The sequence below is a fragment of the Dipodomys spectabilis genome, unplaced genomic scaffold, assembly GCF_019054845.1.
Source record: "Dipodomys spectabilis isolate Male_0828 unplaced genomic scaffold, ASM1905484v1 ptg000081l, whole genome shotgun sequence".
NCBI classification, from domain to species: Eukaryota; Metazoa; Chordata; class Mammalia; order Rodentia; family Heteromyidae; genus Dipodomys; species Dipodomys spectabilis.
This window is the reverse complement of record NW_024870758.1, coordinates 18,198,887-18,225,137: the sequence shown is the minus strand read 5'-3', so window position 1 is coordinate 18,225,137 and position 26,251 is coordinate 18,198,887. Positions and strand designations below refer to the sequence as shown.

General features: G+C 37.0%; 2 protein-coding genes across 11 annotated transcripts in view; one reads left to right on the top strand and one right to left on the bottom strand.

Moving 5' to 3' along the window:
* The window catches only part of Arl6ip6 (ADP ribosylation factor like GTPase 6 interacting protein 6), a 31,695-nt gene extending 24,953 nt beyond the window's left edge, over nt 1-6,742 (bottom strand). The window contains exons 1-2 of one of the 3 annotated variants that reach the window (XM_042683546.1): nt 6,285-6,742; nt 4,853-4,906 (exon numbers count right to left, since the gene is read on the bottom strand). In XM_042683546.1, the coding sequence (XP_042539480.1) occupies nt 4,853-4,906; nt 6,285-6,681 (451 nt within the window). In that variant the 5' untranslated portion in view covers nt 6,682-6,742. The remainder of the gene's footprint in view (nt 1-4,852; nt 4,907-6,284) is intronic. The other 2 variants (XM_042683545.1, XM_042683544.1) reach the window with 2 other exon arrangements.
* Nucleotides 6,743-7,625: 883 nt separating this feature from the next.
* Nucleotides 7,626-26,251, top strand: part of Prpf40a (pre-mRNA processing factor 40 homolog A) — a 48,075-nt gene continuing 29,449 nt past the window's right edge. For 3 of the 8 annotated variants that reach the window (XM_042683574.1, XM_042683573.1, XM_042683571.1), the window contains exons 1-4: nt 7,692-7,954; nt 9,032-9,163; nt 23,367-23,447; nt 25,323-25,353. In XM_042683574.1, coding sequence (XP_042539508.1) covers nt 7,745-7,954; nt 9,032-9,163; nt 23,367-23,447; nt 25,323-25,353 — 454 coding nt within the window. In that variant the 5' untranslated portion in view covers nt 7,692-7,744. Of the gene's footprint in view, nt 7,955-9,031; nt 9,164-23,366; nt 23,448-25,322; nt 25,354-26,251 lie in introns of all 8 variants that reach the window. The other 5 variants (XM_042683577.1, XM_042683576.1, XM_042683575.1 and 2 more) reach the window with 3 other exon arrangements.

Here is a 26,251-nt window from a genome sequence, read left to right as displayed (position 1 = left end):
GTATCCTTTGGCCTCTGATGACATACTAAATACCAAGCATACAATTAAGTAATTAGAGCAAACATAGTTTTTATTGCTTTTTTTGCTAGGGTGTTTTTTATTTTTATCTTTGTGTGGATACATCAAGTTTGGAAAGTGCTAGATCAGGGGTTCTCAAGTGATAGCGCCTGAACTAGGAGCACCAGCATCAATAGAAATCCTCTGGCTCTAAACCAGACTTCTAAATCAGATATTCTAGACTGGATGAAGATTAGCAAAATGAATCTTAATAATTCTTTCAGGTGATTCTGATGCCAGCTAACATTTGAGCCTAAATCTTCTACTAGTTGGGCTAGAAAATACCATACAAGCAATTTCAAACTAGTATCTTGAGATTTGCCTCCGTCCTACAACACTGGAATCTCAATACTAGGAGAGGTTGAGGCAGAAGGTTTGCCAGTTTAAATTACATAGCAGGATTCGATTAAAAAAAAAAAAAGCTAGCTTAGTGTGACATACACCTATAAACTCAGTTACTTGTGAGGCAGTGAAGAGGAACGCAGTTTAAGGCTGGCCAGTACAAAAAGGTAACAAGATCTCATCTCAGCAAATAAGCTAAGTGTGGTGGTAATCCAAGATAAGGAAATGCATGAAAGGATCCAAATCTGAAAAAAAACAGCAACTAAAAAAATAACTAAGGCTAAAAGGCCGAGGTGTGACTAAAATGGTAGAAACACGAGGCTGCAATCAAACTCCAATACCATGAATTTAAGAAAGATACATACAATGATTTTATGATCAATAATATAGATACAAACTGATCATTCCTTTTAATACACCACTCTGCCTTGCTACAAATTGACATTACTTCCCTGGCATTAAATATATACAGAAATATACACAGAAATGGAGCTGTGGCTGAAGTAATGGAGTACTACTAGCCTTGAGCAAAATGCTCAGGAATAGTGCCCAGGCCCTGGCATACACAAAAAAGTAATGATATATACTAGTGGGGTACTAGTTACTCATGTCTGCAATCCTAGCTCCTTAGGAGGAGGCTGAGATATGAGGAGTGAGGTTCAAAGTTTGCCCAGACAGAAAAGAACATGAGACTTGTCAGTTAACTAGCCAAAAGCTGGTAGTAGAGCTGTGGCTCAAGTTGTAAAGTGCCAGCATTGAGTTTGAAAAAGCTAAGAATAGTGTCTATGCCCTGAGTTCAAGCCCCAATACGGGTACCAAAATAAAATAAAACACATTCACACTATTTTGAGTTTTGATATAGAAGGAAATAACTTCATCATACTTAGAAGTTTTCAAATAATAGAAATACATTGGTAACCCTGATCAGTCTACAGAGTAGCTAGGATTATAAGAGTGAGCGCCATCAGCTCTCAACAACAATATATTTTTAAACACATATATTCTCTAAATTTAAACTTATGCTTTAAAAAACAAACAAATCCCCAAAACTGTTATCTCCTTGACAGAAATTAAAAAAACAAACTGTAATTCCAAAACTCAGATAAACATTTAAACATCCTTCTACTCTTTGGTATTTTGCTTAGTTCTTTCAATAGTGATAAAATCCTACACATAATTTTACAAAGATTGTGTTATAAAACGGCATAGACTACTTGTGAATTTTTAAATCCCACCTAGTAGGATAGCACTGTATTATTTATGGTCAGGCTTTAGTTTCCACTGGAAAGAAGAAATTTAGTTTTTCTCAATGGGACTTTCTGAGAGTGAGTCACCTGCAACATATTGCTGCTGCTTCATGAGAACTTTCTATATAAACTATACAAAAAGATATAATTTCACAGGAAATGAGGAGATACTTCTCTCTGAGAGAATGAGGCACTCTTGATAGCAAAATCAATTTGGCAATTATTTGGATGGGAGCCAAATACTAATAGAACTAGACTATCTTTCCAATTATCCACTACCTCAAAAATTTTAGCAATTACTTAGTAGTCAATTCAAAATATTCTATGAAGAGGTCAACTTGTATTTTTCTTCAAACTGAAGAGAAGTCTAGCCTAAATCAACATAAAAACAGATTTTTCCTTTTAAGACTCATCTTTTGGTAGTCTCTATCTACATGGTATAATACACATTTTCCAAAGGCATGAAAATGCTTTTTCAAAATACACACACACACACACACACACACACACACACACACACACACACACACACACACACACACACACACACACACACACACACACACACACACACACACACACACACACAGTCCATCCATGCTTTTTCAAAATACACACACACACACAGAGTCAGTCAGTCCATCCATGCTTTTTCAAAATACACACACACACACACACACACATACACACAGTCAGTCCATCCATCCATCCCCAGGAATCTGAGCTAGCTTATTAGATGACATTGACTATATTTTTTATTCCTCACTTGATGACTGGCTCCAAGGACCTTTATTTTGGGCGTAGACATTGTTTAGTTTTTCTTTACTGCCATAAAATATGGCAGTTTTCCTTATTCCTTATTCTTTTCTGTGGCAGAAGTAAAGTTGTGAACTCTGGGCTTTGCATCTCTTAGCTTTTATTGCTTTGCCTCCAGAACTTTTTGTTCTATTATTTTTCTCTAGTAGGTCCTGGGGCTTGAACTTAGGACCTAGGAACTGTTCCTGAGCTTTTGTGTTCAAGGGACAGCTTAACACTTAACCACTTTAAGCCACCACCCCACTTCTGGGTTTTTGCTGGCTAATTGGAGATAGGAGTCTCAAGGATGTTCTTGCCTGGGCTGGCTTTGAACTGAAATCCTCAGATCTCAATCTCCTGAGTAGCTAGGATTACAGGCATAAGCCAGCAGTGCCCAGCTGTTCTGGTTATTTTTAAGGCGCATGGGCTGGCCCAGACTGCAATTCTTCTATTTATGTTCCCCAGTAGCTAGGTTGACTAGTGTATCCCACATGCCCAGCTTTACTGAGATGGGGTCTTGAAAACAAAAATTTTGCCTAAGTTAGACGAAAACGGGCACGTTCAGGGTGGTATGGCCATAGACAAATTTTGCCTAAGTTAGTAGTAAATGAAGAACATTGATTTCAACAGATGACAGTGACAAGCATGGACTGGCTCTGAACCACAATCCTCAAAAGTAGCAAGGAATACAGGTATGAGCCACCAGTACCTGGCCTCATTCCTGAATCCTGATAGTAAACTCCTGTCATCAACAAAGACTTAAGCTATGCATCTTCCTAGGTGCTATTATAGTTTTCAATGTCTATTAAGCATATGTAACACAATATAAGATTATTTAACCAGAGACAGAAAAAGAAGCAGAGCAATGACAAAATCCTATCACATTCCTTTTCATACTGATCAAACTATTCTTTCAGGTAACAGCTGCCACCTACTATGCACATAAATATGAAATTAGGCTTAAGTAGAGTAGGTTAGAATCCATGCTTGGTTCACATGATTGTTTCTAGCCTTTCAAAAGATTAGAGCTCATTAAATATTACTAAAATTCTAATAAAATTTAATACTAAAGTTGAAACAGGGGAATGTGAATTGATAAATAAGTAACTAAAAAGTATGAGTTTTCTTATGTAAGAAGTCTAGAAGAAGACGGACAAAAGTTTTCATGTGATATTTAGCAAATTGCCCTCTGAATTTGAAGATGTACCTTTCCCTTTGCACAAAACTAGGTAGACTATACTGTGAGAACATTAGCCTTCAAAAAGTAGATGAAAGAATTCATCAAAGACTGGGAGGATGTCACAGGTATCACAGCATCGCAATTATTTATATCAGGTAACCAAATCAAATGGTTTATAATTATCAAAAAGAATCACAGCAAAAAGAGGAAAATACATCATACAGGTAAGTTCGGAACTCTTCAAATTCATTTTGGCAAAGAGAAAAAAAATAGCATCAATATTATCTTATTCACTAGAAACCTGTGATTGCAATTTACACATATTGCAGAAACTTTCCTAACTCATTAACTTATCAAACGATGGCCAGTAATAAATTATTTTTATTTCTGAGAGTTGTTTATAAAAATAGTTGAACCCGGGAGCCAGCTACAGTGGTTCACATCTATAACCTCCAGTTACTTACAATGATGACACTGAGAGGACTATTCAAGGCCAACCAGACAAAAGTTGGCTGGACCCACATCTCAATCACTAAGGCAGGCATAGTGATGTGAGCCTGTGATCCCAAAGGCCATAGGTAGGATGTCTGTGGTCTGAGGCCAGTTGGAGGTAAAAGTGAGACTGTATTTGAACTAATGCAAAAAAGGCTGTCAATATTACAAGCAGAAACCCTTAATTCAAACTTTAATTCTGCCCCTCAAAAGACCCAAAAAAATAAACTCAAAGTCTCTCGAAGTCCATTTATGATTTTTTTTTTTTGGTGCCAGTCTTAGGTACTCAGGGCCTAGAGGTGCTTATTCCTAAGCTCTATGCTCAATACCAGCACTGTAGCAAGTAAACTTGAGCCACAGCTGCAAATCTAGACTTTTAGTGGCTAACTAGAGATAAGAGTCTCAAAAGACTTTCTTGCCCAAGCTGGCTTCAAACCTCAATCCTCCTGAGTAGTTAGGATTACAATTACTGTGAGCTACAGATACCTAGCTATTTGATTTTTTTTTTTTAATCTTGGCTAACTTGTAAATTCATGAACAAGTTTTTTGTTGCTGTTTCTAAATTCCTGAGGTGTGGGGATCTTCTTCCAGAAGAAATTATAAAATTAAGTATTTGCTAGATCTAATGTTAACAATTCCACATGGAGATATATAGTATTTAATCCCAAACTATGTATATTTAAACTAATTTGAAAGAAACAAAAATGAGTGACTAGACGAATTAATGGCAAGTTCATACCTAATAGTCCAGCATTTCCATCATCTTCATTTTTCAAATTTTCAGCATGTAAATCTGTAAGCACAAAGAAAGACTTAGACATTTTGAAATTTGAATAACTCCAAACCGTGGAACTTCTGGATTCAAATTGTTTTGATTTAGTAGCCATGTGATCTTAACAAGAAGACTTCGACAAGAGTTAAGTGCCACAAGTGTAAAGTGAGAATGTTTATTCTTTGGCTATCGTGAAGACACTTTATATACAGTAATTCAATTTAAGGGTGTACTAAATTTTTAGTTCCTCCTCCATTCTTCAATATATCAATGTTGCTTATAATGAACTTTCACTTACCATGAACATGTGATCTAATGATACAAAGAAATAACTTACAAAACTTTTAGGTTAGAGTGGAAAAAAAAAAGAGGGGAGTGAAAAAGAACTGCAACAGTGACAGCCAAACATTTAAGATCGACTGTTTACACCCGATACTACGTTAAGAGGTAAAACTCCCACATCAACTTGCTAATTTGTTTTCTGTATGAAAATCAGGCATAGTAAAAGCTGTTATGTACCATCTGGTAGACCATTAAGGGCCGGGTGTTAATGAAGAAAAATAAAATCTGGAGTTAAAACATATTTAATTTTAATAAGTAAAGTAAGTGTTGAGTCATTTTTTATACAATAAACTCCATTTGGTGCGTGTGTTTCTATATAACTTGGCCAAGATCACACAGAGAACTAAGACATAAACTAAAGATTCTACTATAACGTCCAACCGTATAATACATCTTTGTAAGCCTTAGCAAAATGAAACAAAATCCTCTCAAAGCACACCTACTTTTATTCCAATTTGGCAAGCATTTCAACTTCAGACACTGGAAAATGAAAGCATTGGAGGAAGAACAGACTACAGCTCCTTGTTACGAACAATACAAAACTGAGCGGTTATTTTCTCCGTAAAAACAAATTTGAGTTGCAGGATAGAAACTCTTGTCCTCCAGGAATCTCAGTGTTGACAGTATTCAGTGCATCGCATACCTTTTAACCATTTGTGGATTAAAGCTTTTGAACTCGCATCCTATTTTAATTACTGGCTCCTTTTAGAGGTGTTTTTTTTTTTGTTTTTTTTTTTTTGCATTTGGCTTGAATACTCGTAGTAATAATACACTCGCTAAGCTCATCTGTACTCATGAACTTCAAGGTATTTCAGGGAGTACCCATTACATCAAAAGATCCTTTTCTAAAATGTCTCTAAATCACCGTGGACCACCAGGGCCCCCATCTACCAGGATCAAAGGACAAAAGGAGGGAAGCAAAGAAAGGTGCGGGTCAGGGGCGTTGAATAAAAGCGGCTGCCAGGTGGTCTTTGCAGTCGGGACTGGGAAAAGATGAGAGAGGAGGCGAGAGTCAGGTTCTGGCTCCACCGTGCTCTGCGCCGCGGCGTTTCAGTACCTTTAACGATCAGGTAGGCGATGGCGAGGAGGAAAGCCAGGAGCACGGCGAACAGCAATGAACAGAGAATAGAGAGGATCTGGACAGGCCAGCGGCGAGCTGGGGCCCGGCTGCCCTGGGCCGCAGGGAAGATCCCGTTGCGCTTGTCCGGCAGGACCGGCGACCCGTCGCCGTCGAGAGGGGGCGGCGGGCCCCTCCGGGGCTCCGACAACGCCCCAGCCGAGAACTCCGCCCTCAAGTCTCGGGCCACGGGCTCGCAGCCCTCCTCCTCTTCTTCTCCCTCACCCCAGCCGTCCGTCCGCGTGAAGGCAGAATACTTAGGTCTAGCCAGCGGGGTTTGGGTGACTAGGCGGTTACGCCGCGGAGCCGAGGCCGTCCGGCTCTCCACGAACGACATGGCGGGAAAGCCCTGGGGCTGCCAAGATCCCGCGTCGTCGGCCGCCCCGCCCCGCCACGGGACCAGCCAATCGGCGAAGGACGTCACAGCGGCCGCTCCCTCCCCCCCCACCACGCTGGGCACGCAGAGCACGCAAGGGCGCGTCTGACGGGGCGAGGAAGACAACTCCGGGAACCACTGACGTAGACCGGAGCCCCGACCCGGACCTTAGGCCGAAGCGGGACGGAGGCGGAACAAGGCCCAGTCTCCCCTCACGCCGCGTTTCGTCCAGGCCCGGAACCTCGACCACCGCCGCGTCGTCTCTGGCAGGCGCGCGCCCCCTGCAGCCCCCAAGCCAAACCTCGACGCGAGGTCCTAGCGCCCGCTCGCGTTGACACCCGACACACACCCCCTCGTTTACCGGCCGCTTCCGGGGCCCTGTACGCCCACACTCCCCCGGGGAAAGCTGCCTCGTATTCATAGCCCTTCTGCTGCCCGACCCGGCCGCCCTGACATTAACGGTCCACTCCTTCCTTGAGCTTCGTTCTTGCCGCGCTGACCGACACGCACCCTCCCCTCGCCTGCCCTCCGTCGCGAGCACGCGGCGCGGGTACGCGCGGCCCCGGCCCGCTAACGCCATTCGCTGCCTGCCCCGCCCCCACCCCACCCGCCCCGGGCCGCCTCAGGTCTGTGGGGCGTTCGTAGCTCGGGCGGAGGGTGGTGAAGGTGGTGGACCCCTCCACGCCCCTCCCCCTACGGGGCGGCTAAGCCCGGGAAGCTGGAGCACAGTTGTCTTTCCTTTCCGGGGGAGGGAGGGGGGGAAGTTGGTGGAGTTTTCCCGGCTGAGGACTCGGCGCTGAAACTTGGTCCCCCTTCTTTCCCCACCCCCTCCTTGCAGGCGACGCCGAGCGAGGCTGAGGCTGGGGGCGAATCACCACAGAGCTGCGTGTCGACCGCGCACTCTGATTGGACAATTGAGAAGCCTGTCAGTTTATTGGCCCCGCTGATCCCGCCTCGTAACTCAGGGCAGCCTTTACCCTTTGGCCCGAGCGGGCGCCAGCCACTCAGATCGCTTCTTGTTGGTATGTGCAGCGGCAGTGGCCGCCGGCAGAGCAGTCTGAGCCCGACGATGAGGCCGGGAACGGGAGCTGAACGTGGAGGCCTCATGGTGAGTGAAATGGAGAGCCAACCTCCGTCGCGGGGTCCCGGGGACGGGGAGCGGAGAGTGTCCGGCTCAAGCCTCTGCTCCAGCTCTTGGGTCTCTGCTGACGGCTTCCTGAGAAGACGGCCTTCGGTAAGGCATCGGCGGGGCAGGGAGAAAGCGGCACAATGAAACTCGGAGTCAGAGAGACAGGAAGCTTTCTCCAAAAGGAGAAGAAGATAAGAGTGGACGGAGGAAGAGCTCGAGATGGTGGGATTCGACCTGAGGGAGAGAAATGGAGGGCGGGGTTGCACAAAGAGAAAGCTGTGGGACCCTGGAAGTTCCCAGCACTTTTGGCCTAGACAGATGCGCGGTGAAGGTTCCGGGCCCTGGGCGGGCCAGGCGTCAGGTAGCCCTAGGCCCTTTTTAGGATCCGGAGATTTGATTCTGGAGGATGTTAAGAGAGATGGCCCATTTTTTTTTTTTTTTTTCTTTCAGTAGTAGTGGTGGTCTGCAGCCAGTGTTGCTGGGAGAACGGACAGGGGACAAGTACCTGGTTCCAAACCAGGAACAATGGACACATGTAAAGAAAGTAGTTATCTTTCAAAGGGCATTTAAAATGGATGAATTAGTATTTGACATATAGTGTCAGTGGGTGACAGAATGACAGTCTTCGAAAGTGTGCTCCTAGCAAAAGGAATTTTACCTTTTTCTAAACCAGAGATTAGAAAATAATTGATGGGTTTGTGGAAGTGAAGTGTGCGGCGGACCTGTACTGTTTAAGACCAGACCTCCCCTAGGTTAATTTGGTAAATTCAGCATTTTAAAGCTTAAACTCAGTAGCACTATAAAATACCATTATCTGTATTAAGTGAGAGAAAGTTGTCATTTCACTTCACTGTAACGTTTTTTAAGTTGGCATTAAAACATGCCCACAAATTAAGCAATTAGTCACTAATTAAGGCAGCATGGGTGACCTTATGAGCACCTATTTGGTCAATGATTTTAACTTTTTCCACTTTGTTATGAAACTTCAAAACTCCTTAAAAATACCACTGCAGCTTATTTTTTTAGAACAAGATGGTATAAACGAGTCCAGTAATTTAATCACACATTACCTTACTGTGCCACTGAAAGTAAGTAATGGTTGAAGTGAGATTTTTTTTTTTCTCCCCTTTTGAGAAGCAGTTAATGTGATTTGCTAATTTTTGAATTTTCACTGTTTTCCAGATGGGCCACCCTGGCATGCATTATGCACCAATGGGAATGCACCCTATGGGTCAGAGAGCAAATATGCCTCCTGTACCTCATGGAATGATGCCACAAATGATGCCTCCTATGGGAGGGCCGCCAATGGGACAAGTAAGAACATTATGTTTTTGTTTTGGTTTGTATTTATTTTGTTCTTAAGTTTTATTGTGATAAGATTACAACATCTAGGTCGATCTTAACATTTGTAACTGTTTAAGGATTAGTTTATGCTCAGATAGTTTTCAGGTAAGACAAATATTGAATCATGACTGTAACCAAATTTTGAATGTAGTGGAAAAGTCTGTATAAAACTGTGTATCGACTACTAAAGCAAAATTAAGAATTTTTAAAATTTAAAAGTGACATTGCACATCTAAACTTAAATGTTTTTTTCAAGCATCTCAAGTGAAGTTAATGTTCTAAAAGCCAATATTATCTGATCTGTCAACATAACTTATTTTGGTGGACCATGTAAATATATAGAATCAGAAAAAATAATTGTTTGGCTTAGAACGAGTTTGATTTTTGAAATATCTTCCTCTGTTGGGGTATTGGGGAAATTTTTCTGCTCTGTAGTTCTGATTCATCATGGAACAATGCCTGACGGGTAGTTTGTTTTCTACCTATGTTATTTTATTAATGCTTATTGCTTCTGCACTCCTGCTTATGAGCTGCCCCTTCCATCTCCAGCATAAATTGTAAACGGACATTTTGTTAGTGATTTGGGCCAGAAGGTTTTAATGCTATCGCAGTGATTTGGTAGAACTGAATTGTAGAGAAGGCATCTAAAAATGACAATAGGTTGTTACCATGAATCATATTGTGCCCTATGCTAGGTTTTAGAATACATTGATATTTAGTTGGCTGGCTTATTTCCATATCATGATAAATCATGAAAAATTTAGATTAGCAAAATATTTTGGAAAAATTAGTTTTTTTCTTTTGTTAAGGAGTATTTTGCTTTGATAATTATTTAAGCCTTGATAACTTAAGTTATTGGTGAAATTGTAGTGGAAAAAGAAGCTTGCTGTGTCTCTCTCTTACTTAACAGTAGAAGGGCTCAGTGTGAAGTGGTTCTCTTATATTTAGAATATAGCCCTTAATTTTGTATAAAAGTCTTTATCCAAAGGCACCAAACCCAAAAAATATTGCCTGCAGGAGTTCTATATATAAAAAACTTTTATTCTATTGTTCTAGAATAGCACAAGTTTTAAAACTCCTCCAGAGATGCAGAGAAAACTCTGATTCCTCTTTTCTGTTTCTTCCATCTCTAAACAACAAAGAGCTCTTCTGTTTTCTTGGTAGAGCTACTCTAACTAGATAATGAGCTTTAAAAAATATTTATTCTTTAAATGCTCTGGTTCTTATTTAAAATTAGTTTCTTTCCACAGAAAGATAAAATAAAACAATTTGCTACTGCCAGATGCTTCTATCTTTTCTGGGGCCTTCTGTTTCCATTGGGCCAATCAAGGTAAGTTTTGCAAGGGATTGACCTGCTTACCCTTGCTGTAATGGTGCTGTTGCACTACCAAAGCCAAGATACCAGCTAGTCATTTCTAGTAACATGCAGATTTTATTTTTTAAAAGTATTTTTGTGCATCTTACTGACAAGCTGGTCACAGTTTAGTTTATATAGCACTTCCTCTTTAGTTGTATCAGTGACCACCTTCCTAGTAAGTTACTTGCTAGATGATATATGTACATTATTTACTATTCCAAATTTTGTCTTGTGGTTTTCTTCCACCCACCCCACCCCTCGGACAATATATTTCATGCACTTTCAATATAATTGGTTAATTTTTTTCTCCCATTGTTTGCCGCTGTTAGGATAATGAGTGAATGTTTTAGTAGTCCAGTGAAATGCTATTATTTTCTCAAAATTACATCATTCTCTACTATTCAAAAAAATGTGGATCCTAATTTGATAAAGCTAAATCCTTTATAAGACACTAGAGAAAAAGAGAGAGAAACAGACAGATTGACTGACTAGAAGAGCATGGATAAACTGAATCATCAAATAATTCATGCATCTTATTTAAATCTCTGCAAACATTTCTTTAATGACTAAAGTCTCAGAATTGATTATTTTTTTGTGTTATTCCTTCTGTTTACATATACCTAAAGGTATTAATCAGTAGTAAGTGATCAGAAGATAATTGGGAAAGAAGCAAAAGGTGCTTTCATCATTTGTAACAGTAATGGTAGAGGTTAGCCAATTTAAAAAAATTTTAAATTTGTAGATTTTGAGAGTGAAGTTTATAAAACTTTCATGTCACTACATAACTGTGAAGTTCCAGATCCATGGAATAAACCTACGATTTGAAAATAAATTGCCTTATATAGAATACTTACAATTTTTTCCTTCTTCCCTAAACAATAGAATGTAATAGATATACATACACATATAACATACATATTAGGTACGATAAATCAAGAAATGATTTAAGTATGTAAGAGACAATATAGAGTTCTATGCAACTACTGTGACATTTGGCATCTGGATTTTGGTATCCATGAAGAATTCTGGAACCAATCCTTCAAGTACAGAGGGATAACTGTATTGCTCACATTTCATTAATATACCTTGCTAGAACCAGCTGAAGACCAAAATAGGTGGAAATATTTTTAAAAACTTACTATATAATATGTAGACCAGACAGAATAATGACATGGATAGGGAAGCTAGAGTTCATCATTTTTAAAGATTTTACAGGTTACTTAAGAAATTTGTATATGCAAATAAAATTCTTAAGGCAATCTAGATTCGTTATTTCTATAATCCAGGCTGAATCTATTAGACTAATAAATATTTGGAATTAACAAATATAGCCTAATAATGCATCTTTCAAGTTTATCTCTATTCTGTAGTTTAAAGTAACCTCTTTTTAACAGTAATGGGGAAGTCAAGCTTCTCCTTTTATATAATTACAGGATCTTGGGGCTAGAAGGAACCTTACAAAGTACATAAACTGAGTAATATGTGATTTAGGTAATGGCTTTTGGGACAGGTCATTTGTTTTGGTGATAATGGAGCATGAATTCAGCCTGATGCTAAGCAAGTGCTCTACCACTTGAATGACCTGCCCCTAACCCTTTTTGCTTTATTTTTCAAGTAATTTCCATCTTTACTGGATGCTAGCCTAGTCTTTGTCATCTGATTATGCTTCCCTTCTATAGCTGGGATGACAGATGTAAGCCACCAAAACTTCATTGGCTGACATGGATTTGGCTGACTTGTTGCCCCAGCTGGCCTCAAACTATGATCTCCATGATCTCCCAAGTATCTGGGCTTGGAGGCATGGGCCACTCTGCCTGGCCAACGGTTCACTTTAAAAACAAAAGAAAAAAAAAAACATATTAATGGGGGAGAAATTCTGCCTACTCGAACTTCACAAAAAAACTCCAGTACCAGTTTGTTTCAAACTATTATGTATGAGGCTGTATTCTTCTCCAAAGGTATAGTAAATAATGTTTTGTCTTTGAAAAAGATTCTTCTTTTACTTTTCTGTTGCCTTTTCTACACCAGAACATTAAGTCTTTATCTTTACTATAAATGATTTTGCTTTTGCTCTTTTTCTCTTCTTTTGAATCTTTTAATGAGGATAGAATAAAATATTTTGAGATCCCCTTCAGATCTAACACCTTATGATTCAATTTAGATGATTTGATAACAGGTTTAGATGCTGTGAGATTGGGTGGATTGATGTGGAAATAGTAAAAATTATTTTAGGAATGCCTCTAATTTTAATTATTCAGTCTTTTTTTCCCCTTGTGAGGATAGCCTTGGTCAATAAACTGACAGATGAATAATAGTTTTTTTTTTTGTTTTTGTTTTTTTAATACTGGGTAAGACAGGCTCTAACAGGTCTCTACTAGCCCAAGTTATCAATTCTCCCATATCTAGGACACTCAACATCCCTCCCCCTCCAAAAAATACAGTTTTCCGTTTCTGCATGTTAACGGGTTTTCCAAGAATCTCCAATAGTTGTATATGCCTTTGCCATTGTATCTAAATTTTACAATCTAAACTTGAAGCTTTTATCCTATGGTATAAGTCAGAGCACGAACCCCTTAAACTTCCTCTGGTCTTTTCATGGTATTTTTATTGCCATTAGTTCATGATTTTAAGCTTAGGCTGTTCTTGCTCTTCTGCTGCCAAGTTTGCTTTCGCTGTAAACTTTTCTTTCCTAACCTATTTTCTGCTTTCTCAAGGTGGTCCTCAGAAGTAGTTTTGGCCAAAATTCATCTTACCCTTAAATTATTGAAGACTTTCTTATTTGCTGTTTTCTCAACAAGGAACATAAGCTTGGGAGGGGAATGAGGGTTTGGGCTAAGAAGTATATAGATGAGCACAGTTCTTGGTGCTCAGTAAATTACTTGTTGAATGAATGAAAATACAGATACTCTGCTGGAATGTGAGCAAGAAAGTAAGTTAGTGATGCATTTGTCCTTTTCTAGTGGTTACTTGTAACTTTGTTACTATTCGTTTTAGCCTACCCCTTTAATACTACTTTATTGCTTAGCAAAAAAGAGCAGATAAAATAAATTAGTAATTTTGTCTTAATAAGTCTAAAATACATTTACTTTAGGCAAATATATTTGTGCTATATTGACCAAGTTTGACACATGATTTACCACATTTTTTGTAGAAAAAAATGATGTCTTCCAGAGAAATGCATTGTATTGATATATTGAATATTTGTGATTGCTCCAACACATTTGTTTTTGAAATATCCTTACTTTAGCTACAGAATCTGTGCTTTTTAATTTTGAATTTGAATAATGGTGACAAAAAAGAAACTATTATTTTAGGTTATCTGCTTATAATTCTTGACTAGATTATTTCTCTGTGCCTTTCTCAGGCAAATACTGTTGAAAAGGAAATATTAAGCTGGATCTATATAACTTTCAGATTATGGTTTATTTTTGACTAGTTTTTAACTAACAAAAAATATGTATGCTTACTTTCCTCATTATTAAGATAGCAGTTTGTTTTAATGTGAACTCATTCAAAAGTTTGACTGTTGTACTGTTTATGAAGTTTGGGGAGTATTTGACCACATCAGTTAGGAAGAATGTAGTGTATTTTTCTCTGTTTGAAACTCATGAAAACACTGTTTACCACAGTGTTGCAAAGTCTTGCAGAAAAGCCTTTTAAAACTCTTACTCTTTATTTCTGCCTTAGTTGAGTACCTTCTTTCCACTTTTCCCTAGTTTTCAACTGCATTCTCCTAGCCCCCATTTTCTCTTATTTTTCCTTTTCTAGAAAATTGCATAGAATGTTAAATTAGTGCCCTGTGCTCTTAGGAGAAAAAGTCAATTTTGAAGTAAATGTTAACATATACAGCAATGTTTTTTGTTGAGTATAGCAAATACATTCATTAAGAAGCATGAACAGAGAGGAGACAGAACAAGTGCCAACAGGCTAACCTGTTGAATTTAAATTGGGATTATTAGTAATAATAACCAAAACTACCAAGTGTAACTATTATTATTAGGTAATCAATATTCCATATACTATATGTATTAGGATTTTTTATTTGTTTTGGTCTAGAGAAATAGGCTTTTATTTTATCGAAAAATAGGCTTTTTGATCTTTTGTAAATAGGAGTGAGTAGGTTGCTTTCTCAAGAACAAGTCCTCAGCACCACATAAGCAAAAAGAAAAAAGCCGGAAGTGGCACTGTGGCTCAAGTGGTAGAGCACTAGCCTTGATCTGAAGAGCTGAGGGACTAGCACCCAGGCCCAGAGTTTAGGCCCCACGACCGGACCCCCACCCTCTCCCCCCAAAAAAGATAACTGTCTGAGCTATATGTTTTCATCTTAATGATAGTGTGGTTGTCAGAATATTTCTGACATGGAAATGGAATGGACATGAATCTTGTATTTGTTTCCTTTTTCAAATTACTATACGCTATCATTCACATATTTTAAGTAATTACCTGAAGCTAGATGTAATGTTTTGCATTGGTGAGCTTGAAAGGAAATATGTGTCTTAGTGTACTTAAAGTGGAAATATGTATCTTCAAAATCTGATTCTGTTAGATATGTCTGTGAAAGGACTACATGTATCAGCAGTTGAGAACTCTTCCCTTATTGGAATTGAAATACAGTTTGCTTTATCTGAGGCTCTGATTTTATTTTCTTACATTAGACTTTGAGCTTTGGAGAAAGAGAGACAAACTTCTCATTACAGTACAAGAAGGATCATACTTATTAGGTCTTTTTTGTTTGAGGCTTAAGTTCCTATGTGAGAACACAGGTTGGAGACATTGTTGCTTTGGTTATGTGGAATCCAGAAGGTTGCTACTTCTCTGAAATAGGACTTTTCAGTAATTTTAGGTCATTATATAGTTAGGATCCTATACATGTGTTACATAATGTTTTCACCAATTATGGGTGGCATCTGTAAAAAAAATCTCAAAGTAGTGGAGGTGAAAAATTACGCGATCAGTTATTTTTGCTATAACTTTTCTGAGCTTGGATAAAAAATACTCTGTTACTATTCCTCCCATATTCAATTCAATAACATGTTGTACTGGTATACTTGAGGACTAGTAGGCTAAACAGTATTGTGTAGGTATGTATTAGATATTACCATGTAGGTTTGCTTAAGTACAGCAATGTATCCTATAATGATGTTTTGCTGATGAATAGAACACATTATGACCATAATCCATATGATTATAAGATCGTCATGGAGCTGAAAATTTCCTATTGCCTAGCAACATCATAGCTGTCCTGTTGTCAAAGAACAAAGCGTTATAAAAGTATAGCCCATACAACTATATAGCATGCATAAAAGCTGATAGTTGATAATGATACTAGAGAATTAGGTTACTGTGAGTTGGGTATTTTTGCTTTGCTTTTATTGTCACTTTATGATAGTTTATATATAGTTTACTTTAAAACAGTGTGTCATGTTACATCACTAGTTGCCTCTGTATCAGAATGTCACTCAGTTATTAAGCTACATATGCCTATATTTAATATAGAAAATTCCCCCCATTCTTTTTGTTTATGTGTGCTGGTTTTGGGATTTAAACTCAGGGACTAAGCACTGTCCCTGAGATGGTTGATTTTTTTTTTTTCAGTCATGGAAAAACACTGTGCCTGGGCACTGTCCCTTAGCTCTTCAGCTCAAGGCTAGCGCTCTACCACTTGAGCCAGAGCACCACTTCGGTTTTCTGGTGGTTAATTGGGGATATGAATCTCATGAACTCTCCTGCGGGGCTGGCTTTGAACGGAGATCCTCAGATTTCAGCCCCCTGAGTAGCTAGGATTATAGGCGCAAGCCATGGCACCCGGTCTTGTTTTTTTTTTTTTGTGCAAAGTTAGCTGGCTACTTCTTGAACCACAGCTCCATTTCTAGTTGGTAGTTCATTGGAGTAGAGAGTCTCATTGGACTTCCTGCCTAGGCTAGCTTTGAACCACTATCCTCAGATTTCAGCCTCCTGACTAGCATTATAGGCATAAACCACCAGCACCTGGCTTCATGGTCTTAAGGTCTTTAATTTTGTGTGACTTAATTGAGACATCACAGATTTTTTGTGTATTCCTAGCTATTTAGAACTTATTTTGAATATAATGATAATGGTTCATTTTTATTCAGTTCCATTCTAAGCTTTTGTTGCATTTAATTTGTTTTAATTGACCCCATGTTTATATAGACTTGGACATGTTTCATATATCCTATTGAATTTGATACTACTGATAAAAGTAGATTGACTAGATGAATCTAAGCTTATATACATGGTAAGAGTTAACAGTTTAGTGAATTATGTACTTGGTCTGAGATTGACTTCTTAATATATGTATTGTTTTCTTTTAAAGATGGTAATGTTTTAATATTTGTAGATGCCTTTAAAATACTTAAATGCTTGAGAAATAAATAAGGAATAAGTGATACGTGAAAGAAGATGATTGATCCTCATTGTATGAGTTAAAGAGAAGCAGTCCTGATAAAATAAAACTGGCTCTTCATATCTGCAGGTTCTTCATCTATACATTCAACTAGTCATCCAAAATATTTTGGAAAATAATTTTGATTGAACATTACATTTTTGTCATTTTCTAAACAGTACATGACTGTTTACATTTTATTAGATGATAATCCAGAAGTGATTTAAAGGTATTTATAAATGAGTAGATTCATATGTTATACAAACATACTATGCCTCAAATATTCAAGGATTTTTGGTAACTGTTGGGGATCCTAGAAGCAGTTCCCTGTGGCTATGGAGGGATAAGTATAATAGCTATCACGTAATTTATTGAGCACTGTTTTAAGTGTATTACATTCATTGTCTCTTTGATTCCTTAAAATAATCCTATTACATAGGTTCTATTTTTGCCATTGGTGGGAAAGTTGAGGCCCAGAAAGATCAGAGTCAGCCCAAGATCACAGAGCTAATAAGTGATCAAACTACGATAGAAATTCTTTCAGTCATACGTTAGAGTATACTTAATGATTGTTCTAGGCTGCTTATAGCATTATAAAATTGTATAATGAACTGAATTAACTTTCTCAGAACCTGAAAAAGGTAGCTTTATGTTGTCCCTCCCCTTAACCTAAGGTTGGTGTTGATGCCTAAACCCATTGACAGTACTGAACCTTAAGTACCTTGGCTCATGGCTATATAGTAAGTATTAGAGTTAATCTTTCCTTCCCTGTCTTTTGCTCAATACCACCTTTCTACAAACTACCCTTACTATGTTTGGAGCCATCATTGAAGTAATATGTGAACACGTGACCACAAACACTACAGTATCTTTATACTTGATCTGATAACAAGACATTAAGTGGAGTGGAGGGAAGAACATAGTGTATGTAAAAAGGATGTTTCATATCTGTCAGGGTGAAGGAAGAAGACTATAAGCTTTTATCTCAGAAAGGCACTTAATTTAAAGATAGTGAATTATTTCTGGAATCTTTTTATATTTTTCTGGTACTGGGTTTAGGAGTTTTGAACTATGATCTTCACTGTTGCTAGTCATGTGTTCTACCACACCCTCAGCCCTTTTTGCTTTAGCTTGTTTTTCAGATAGGAACTTGTGCTTTTGTACAGGATCCTTGTTACATCACAAACTGTGGGAAGCAAAACCGACTGATTACTGTATTTCAGCAGTTCTGATTCTGTAGTTGATTATATTTAATAAACTAATTTGGAATAGTAGGAAATGTCTTATTTAATGGTAAGGCTGAATTTAGATATTTAATCATACTAGCTTATAATGTGTGAGATCATTTTTTAATACTATATTTAATCTGTAAGGTTATCTAACCTTCTAGAATTTTACTTTAGCACATTTAAAAGGAGTCAAGTCAAGAGACAATTACTAACAGTTCAATTACAGACAGAATGATTTAAAATCAACCAAATTTATGGTGTAATCTTTCTTTGGATAATTTTTTATAAGGCTAAATAAAACATGTACAGATTGTTGATTGTCTTTCCAAGTAGGAAAACTTTGGGAAATAATTAAATTTATGAAAATTTGGCAAATTTTATGTTTTACACATTTTACTATAATCATACTGTTTTATTTTTATACTATGTAGTGATGAAGTGTTTTATACTATAACAATGAAATGATGTATTAATGAAATATGATCATTTAAGTAGCATTAGAAACTTTATGTGATACTGACTGAACAAATTGTATAACACTCTAGGTTTTGCCTGTATTTATTTTCCTTTCACTTATGAGTCATCTTGAACATATTTCTTTAGTACTAAGAATTGAACCTAAGGCCTCACACATACAAAGCAAGTGCTATACCACTGAGTTAACATACAAGCCCTTTTTTATTTTTATGTTGATACAGGACCTTTTTAAATTACCGAATTTATTCTTGAACTTTTGATCCTTCTATCTCAGTCATACCTGCATGTCTTGTTTGAATACCTTTTGATAATTGGCTTTAAAACTTTTTGCCAATAAAATAGGCAACAGAAATACAATTATATACAGATGATTGGTGACTTGTATATCACATGTATTAGTTACAATTTTTGAAGATATTAAAGTATCTGTAAAATTCAGATGCTCAGTATTTATAGAATCTATTTCTCATATGTCTGGGTTTTTTTGCCTTCTGGTCACAAAAATTAAAATTTCTAACTATGGTAGTTTACATATTTGCCAAAGTACTTTTAAGTGGAAATTTTAAAAAATAATATGTCTGTTAAGCTAATTTGAACTGCTACTTTGTACCTTTAAGAATGATTAGCTGGGCACTAGTGGCTCACACCTGTAATCCTAGCTACTCAGGAGGCTGAGATATGAAGATTGTGGTTTGAGGCAAGCCTGGGTAGAAAAGGCCACAAGACTCTTACCTATAATAAACTACACCAAAAAAAGTTAGAGGTAGAGTTCTGGCTCAAGCGGTAGAGCACTAGAACTAGCGGGGGGGGGGGGGGAGGGCGGGGTGAGGAGGAGGAGTGCACAATGATGTAGTTCATGAAAATTGCTCTGGCATTACTATTAAGAATTTTGTTTATATTGAATGAACATAGCATTTTCAGTGAACTTTTAAGTTGCTATCAGTAGTGAGACAATTACAATGATATGCCCTAAGATAAAGGAGAAACACTTAATATAGGAAGTCTGATATGCCCTAAGATAAAGGAAAAACACTTAATATAGGAAGTCTAAGACTCTACAATTGACTAGATGCAGGGAGAGATTCAAGCCTGTAATCGTAGCTGTGTGGGAGGTAGAGACTGAAGGTAGCCCTTCTATAGCATGAAAGTTCATAAGACTCATCTCAAGCAATGGCTGGGTACAATGGCATGAACCTGCTCTTGTAGCATTAGGGAGAAATACAAGGGCTGGACAGTATGATGTGTATCTGTTATCCCAAGTGACATGGGGACACACAAGTTAGGAGGATTGCTGCCCAGGCTCTCCAGGGGATAAAGCTAGACCCTACCTTGAAAATAGCCAGTGTACAAATTGACTGTGAGGGAAGGAGTGACACTGTCCAAAAAATTGTACTGTTTACATGACTTGTGTAACTAACCCTTCTGTACAACCTTATAATAACAATAGAAAAATTAAAAAAAAACAAAGACTGAAAACATGGCTCAGGTGGTAGATTTCTGGCACAAATATGAGTCCCTGAGTTCAGTCTCTAGTACCACCAAAATTCAAACAAACTGAAAAAATTACAGTTGAAACTGGCTATTGTGCTCTCTGTATCCAGCAAGTAAGTATACCTACCATGCAAAGGGGACAGCAAAGAAACTTAGGGTATTAAAAAGTGGAGGGATGAGCTGGAAAAGTGGCTTAGTGGTAGAGCGCTTGCCTTGCATGCATGTAGCCCTGGGTTCAATTCCTCAGCACCACATAAGCAGAAAAAAGCCGAAAGTAGCACTGTGGCTCAAGTGGTAGAGCACTAGCCTTTAGCTGAAGAGCTGAGGGACAGCGCCCAGGCTCAGAGTTCAGGTCCCACGGCTGACAAAAAAATTTTTTTTAAAAAATGGAGGGGCAGATAATTTCTGAGGATTTAAACCACAAACCAGTTCTCATAAACTTTCATCTTGGATTCTCATTATGAATACAGTAATTTTATAAAACTAACAAGTCTCAGTTTGGTGGTGCTGCCAAGTAACTGATATAAATCAGAACAGATACTTTGTAGTAAATTAGCTTTGAAGACTGATTATAAAGTGTACATCCATGTTTTTGTATATCCTAGAATTAATATGAATGAGAATCTTTGTAATATTTTCAAAGATTCTTCAGACTTTGGCGCAGACCTTTCTTTGATTATCAGTTCTCTATAGGAGGTTTAAATTTGTCCTATTCTTAAAATAAATTTTCATATGAATTATATTTTTCATACTAATATTTTTGTTCATCTTCATAACATTTTCACTTAAAATTATGTTAATCTGATTACTTTTAGAATATTCAATTGTACGTACTGTTTGCCAGGTATAGCTATCTATGTTAAATCTCATTCTCTAACCATGAGCATAATTTCTGTTCTAAAGAAAAATTTTGAAATAATCAGGTTTGAGGTATGCTAAGAAGGATTATGGAAAAAGTAATTTTGTCAAACTCTACATAATCTTTAATGATTATAAATATAACTTTCATTGGCTTGGTCTGTAAACTTGTATGTAGAGTTTTGTATTTTTTCCCTTAAATAGGAATTACTCTTTGTTATAGGAAATCAGAATATTCAGCTGAAGTTATATTCATTTGCACAATCTACTGCTCCCATGTAGAATGGAGCATTTTTTTGTGGTATCAGTACTTGCCTGGGGCTTGAACTCAGAGCCTGGGTGCTCTTCCTGAATGTTAGTCACAGCCCCACTTTCAGCATTTTCGGATGGTTAATTGATATGAGTCTCACAGTTTTCTGCTTGGGCTGACTTCAAACAATGGTCTTCAGATCTCAACTTCCTGAGTAGCTAGTTTAACAGGTGTGAGCTACTTGGTCCTGGCTCTACTGAATTTTTCTTTAACTCTATTTTTTTTCTTAAGATATCATTTCAACTGTAGAAAAAAGAATTTTAGTTTGGAATTGTAGTTTGGGACCTGGGTACTGGTGGCTCATACCTTTAATCCTAGATACTCAGGTGGTTAGGACCTGAGGATTACAGTTCACAACAAGTCATAAGGTGCCAGCTGTAGGCAATGAAAGGTAAAGGAAAGTATAAGGACTCGTTCAAACTTTAGTACTGGCACCAAAAGGAAAGACAAGTCTAGTTTGGGATAAATCTAGCTTTAGATTTTATGTGGAGGCCAACTTAAGGAGCAGACTTAAAGTATTCCATGTTTCTGGGATGTTTTCTTCATAGCCAGTTATTAATTTGATTTAGCCTAGAACAAAATTGTGACAGTGTATTTCTTAGAAAAGTGTATGGTTCTGGGGTCATGCTTACTATTTGCTATACATTTTATCCCTTAATCTATGTTATTTTCTTTTGTTTTGACTATATATTCCCAGTAGGTTATCATATTCTGCTAATCAGAATTTCTGCCAGCAAATTTTTGTTTAATGATGTTTGGACAATTTATTAGTTTTTCTTAAATTATTCATTGACTTCATACTAGTACCCATTTTTTAATTGGTACTTGGCTTTCATGAGTTAATTTCACAAGCAATAAAATTAAGAGTAATATTAGGCTCTAAGTTATATGTTTCTGTTTATTTATATGCTTGCATTGTTGTGTTCTTATTTCTCAAATTGCTCATTTAATTTGAAACTTGAATAATCAGTTACCGAATTACATGTAAAATTTTGCACTTTTCTAATCTCCTTTTCTTAGATCCTTTTGATCTTACTAGAATAAAAATTGTATTTTGGGATTATAATTAATATATGTAAACATTGGATCAAATATTTTAGAAACCCGGTTTTCATGGGTTTTATCATACTTAAAAGAAAAATAATTTATAAATTTCAGTGGTAGTTTATTGGTAAACTGGACTGGGCTCAGTAATATTTTTAAAAACTCAAATTCATATATAGCTCATATAAATTCATTTCTGTACAGGACAATGTAGATAATTATGTTTGTTTTTTTGTTACATATTTAAGTTTTTTTTATTTCATATTTAATCCTTGGATCTAGGCTTTTTGTCTTTTGGTGGTACTGGAGTATGAACTCAGAGGCTTACTCTTGCCAGGAAGGCACGCTACTCCTTGAGCCATGTCCTAAACCAGCCCTTCTGGCTGGTTTTTCAAATAAGGTTTTGTATTTAAACTGGAAAGGATCTGTATTGTGGCCCTTATGTTTAGGATTTCCATGTAGCTAGAGTGACAGCCATGTACTACTTCCAGCTTTTTATTGGTTGGAGTGGACTCTTCTGAACATTTTGCTTCTACTGGCCTTTAACCATGATCCTCTAAATCTACCTCCCAAGTAGTCCAGATTACAGGCATGAACCACTGTGCCTGGTTTGATAGGGATTTTGAAAAGATCAAGTTGGCATAAAGTTTATTCATTATAGATATTAAGAATCAAAGGTAAAAAATGCTTAAATATAATTACATTAGAGTCTCTTGATTCTGAAAAAGTGTGGGGTAAAAACTAAAATTATATTCTTAACTTTAGAATTATTATAATGGTCCATAAATTTATTTATTAAGTTAACTTTACCTATTAACTATGGCACAAATATTCAAATAGATCATTTTTTAAAAGCCACTTCATTCATTCAACAAACACTTATTAAGCATACTGTCCGTATAGTGCATATCATTTAGTGTCAGTGGCTTTTAAGTTGTATGTAGTTTAAAGTCATGAAGTATTGTGGTTTTCTGAAGTAACCTTGTTTTTTCCTTTTTTTATAGATGCCTGGAATGATGTCATCAGTAATGCCTGGAATGATGATGTCTCATATGTCTCAGGCTTCCATGCAACCTGCCTTACCGGTAATATTTGAAAAAAACAATTTTCTATGGTGTTTTGGCTGATTATATCCATTTATGAAATAATACCTACATCTTTTGCAGATATAATATTAGTAATTGCTGTGATGTAATGTGGAAATTAGAGCAGAATTTAGTTTTAATAAGTTGATTAATAGAAATTTATATAGTTCCCCATATTGACATTAGAAAATACATACATGCAAAAATAAATAAACTTAAAAAAAGAAAATAGATACATGCTTTTTAAAATTCTAAGACAAGAGTATAGAAAAAAACAATTTGTGAGTCAGAAGCATTTTAGTAGTCAGCATTTTAACATGTAGACATTTGCTATAATAAGCACTAAAATTGATAAAGTTGGTACTGATGACTCATGCCTATAATTCTAGCTACTCAGCAGGCTATTTGGAAGATTTATATTTGGGCAGAAATCTTCAGTAGACTCCAGCTCCAAATAAACAGGGCTAGAATTGTAGATGAATGGTAGAACATAAGTAAAGCAAGCACAAAGTCTTGTTCAGACAACAACAAAATTAATACTTGATTCAGAAATCCACATTTCATTAGGAATTTAGCTGTGGGCAAATAGATGAAAATTTTAGAGCAGGTATCACCTTTATAAGGTAGTATAACAATATACATAAGTTACTGTTTATGTTCAAATTACCTCAATGTCTGTTACCTGAGAGCATAGTTGTTGTAGTGGATAGTATGACTTACTGTCTAGATATGGTATATTTTCACTGTTTAAAAACCCTTAGGACTATATGTATTTCAGGGAAATACATTTTTTAAATATGCCCAGTAATGGGGCTTGAACACAGGTTTTCTGGCTCTCATTTGACTTTTTCACTCAGGGCTGACCCTTTATGTACCATTTGAACCACAGCTCCACTTCCTACTTTTGGTGGTTAGTCAGAGAAAAGACTTTTCTGCTTAAGTTGGTTTTGAACCAGGATCTTTAGACCTCAGTCTGCTAAGTAGTTAGGATTACATACAAGAGCCACCAATTGCCTGGCTTGGAAATAGTAATGTTAAAATGTTGCCAGAATACTAAATAGGTTAACATTTGCTTATACTGTATTTAGTTTTTTTTTTAAAAAATGTCCTGTGAGGTCTAGGAGCAGTGTCCTGTAATTTCTAACATTTGTATTGCTATACTAAAGCATATCAATATTTCCTCTGAGGTGGGTAAATATTTTTTAAGAATTTCCTGTTCATTTTAGTCAGATTTTACCACAATAATGAGTTTTGTTACTGTTCTTAAAAACTTAGTTTTTAGAGCATCGTGGTTCAAAGTTTGTGGATATGTATACCTGATGACCATATAATACTTAACGTTATTAAGTAGTTGGGTGCTATGGCTCATACCTATACTAGCTGCTTGGAGCTGAGATCAGGAGGAATGCATCTCCACTGCAACCTGAGGAAAAAAAGAACAGTGAGAGACCCCCATTTCAACTATAATGGTTTTTATACCTGCCATTCCAGCTATGGAGAAGCATAAATAGGAAGATGTGTGGTCAAGCTAAGCCTGAGTGGCAAGATGAGACCCTGTTTTAAAAATGACTAAAGCTATAGGGCTGGGGAGTGGCATAAGTGGTAGAGTGTTTGCCTAGGATGCTCAAGCCTGAGTTAAAACACCAGTACCCAAAGTAATAGTAATCCCTAAGTATACACAAATGACTCCTAAATCTTAAAATCTGTAACATACTCAAGAGAAAATGCTGAAACCACCAAAGCTTACCAAAACTCTGAGTCAGTGACTTGATAATTATGCATAGAAAGGAATGATTCACTATTCTTAATGAATAACTTCTATAAAATGCAATTTAAATGAAGTGAATTTTAGTAATTCGATTTTTCTTCTTGCAGCCAGGAGTAAATAGTATGGATGTAGCAGCAGGTATGTATGCTATGAATTCTGGGTTTTACTTGGTAAGAAACAGCCATTACAGCAATGAATGGAAGCAGTGTCACTTGCCTGTTTTTACCAATTGCTATAGTTGTAATAAAAGGATAACATAATTCACTTCGTAAAAAGTCATAGTTTGAGGTCAAGGGTTCTACACCATATTCATTGGGCTTTGGTCCCCTGCAATGTGTTGTTTTTTTTTTTTTTTTTTGTAATTATTGCTAATGTTGAAAGTCCTAAGTTTAACAGAATGATTAAATTATGTCAAAATTTGGAGGATTTGAATTTCATTGCTTAATAATAGACCTGTCAACATAGTAGATGATCCAGAGAACATATATAGAATTAATGAATGAATGAACTAGTGGAGTTTTTATTTATATTCAGGGGGATAGATTGATGGATTTATATGCTAGATAAGAGTACTACTTGACAGTCAGTTTTTCTATTACATGTTTGTCGCTTGTAATCATTAGAGTTTATAGGCCCTGTCATAACTCCCTATCTTTTATCTATATCTGGTCATTTTGATTAGTGAAAGTAATTCTCAAATTTTCATTATGTAAAATATAGTGATGTTGTGAAATAACCTAGTATGGATTTTTAAACTTTACTATAGATTTCTAGTGCTGGGTACTATTATTCCACTTAATCCCAGAACATTATATTCAAATTTCTTTCTAATTGCTGTTAAAGTGCATTTCAATGTCTGTAGTACCTTTTGGTTTTTTTTATTTTTTTATTTGATTGAGGCTAATGTACTGCCACTTTAAGCCTCAGCTCTACTTCCAGTTTTGGGGTAAATTGGAGATAAGAGTCTCACAGACTTTCCTGCCCCAGCTGGCTTTGAACCATGATCCACAGATCTCAGCCTCCTGAGTTTTTGCTC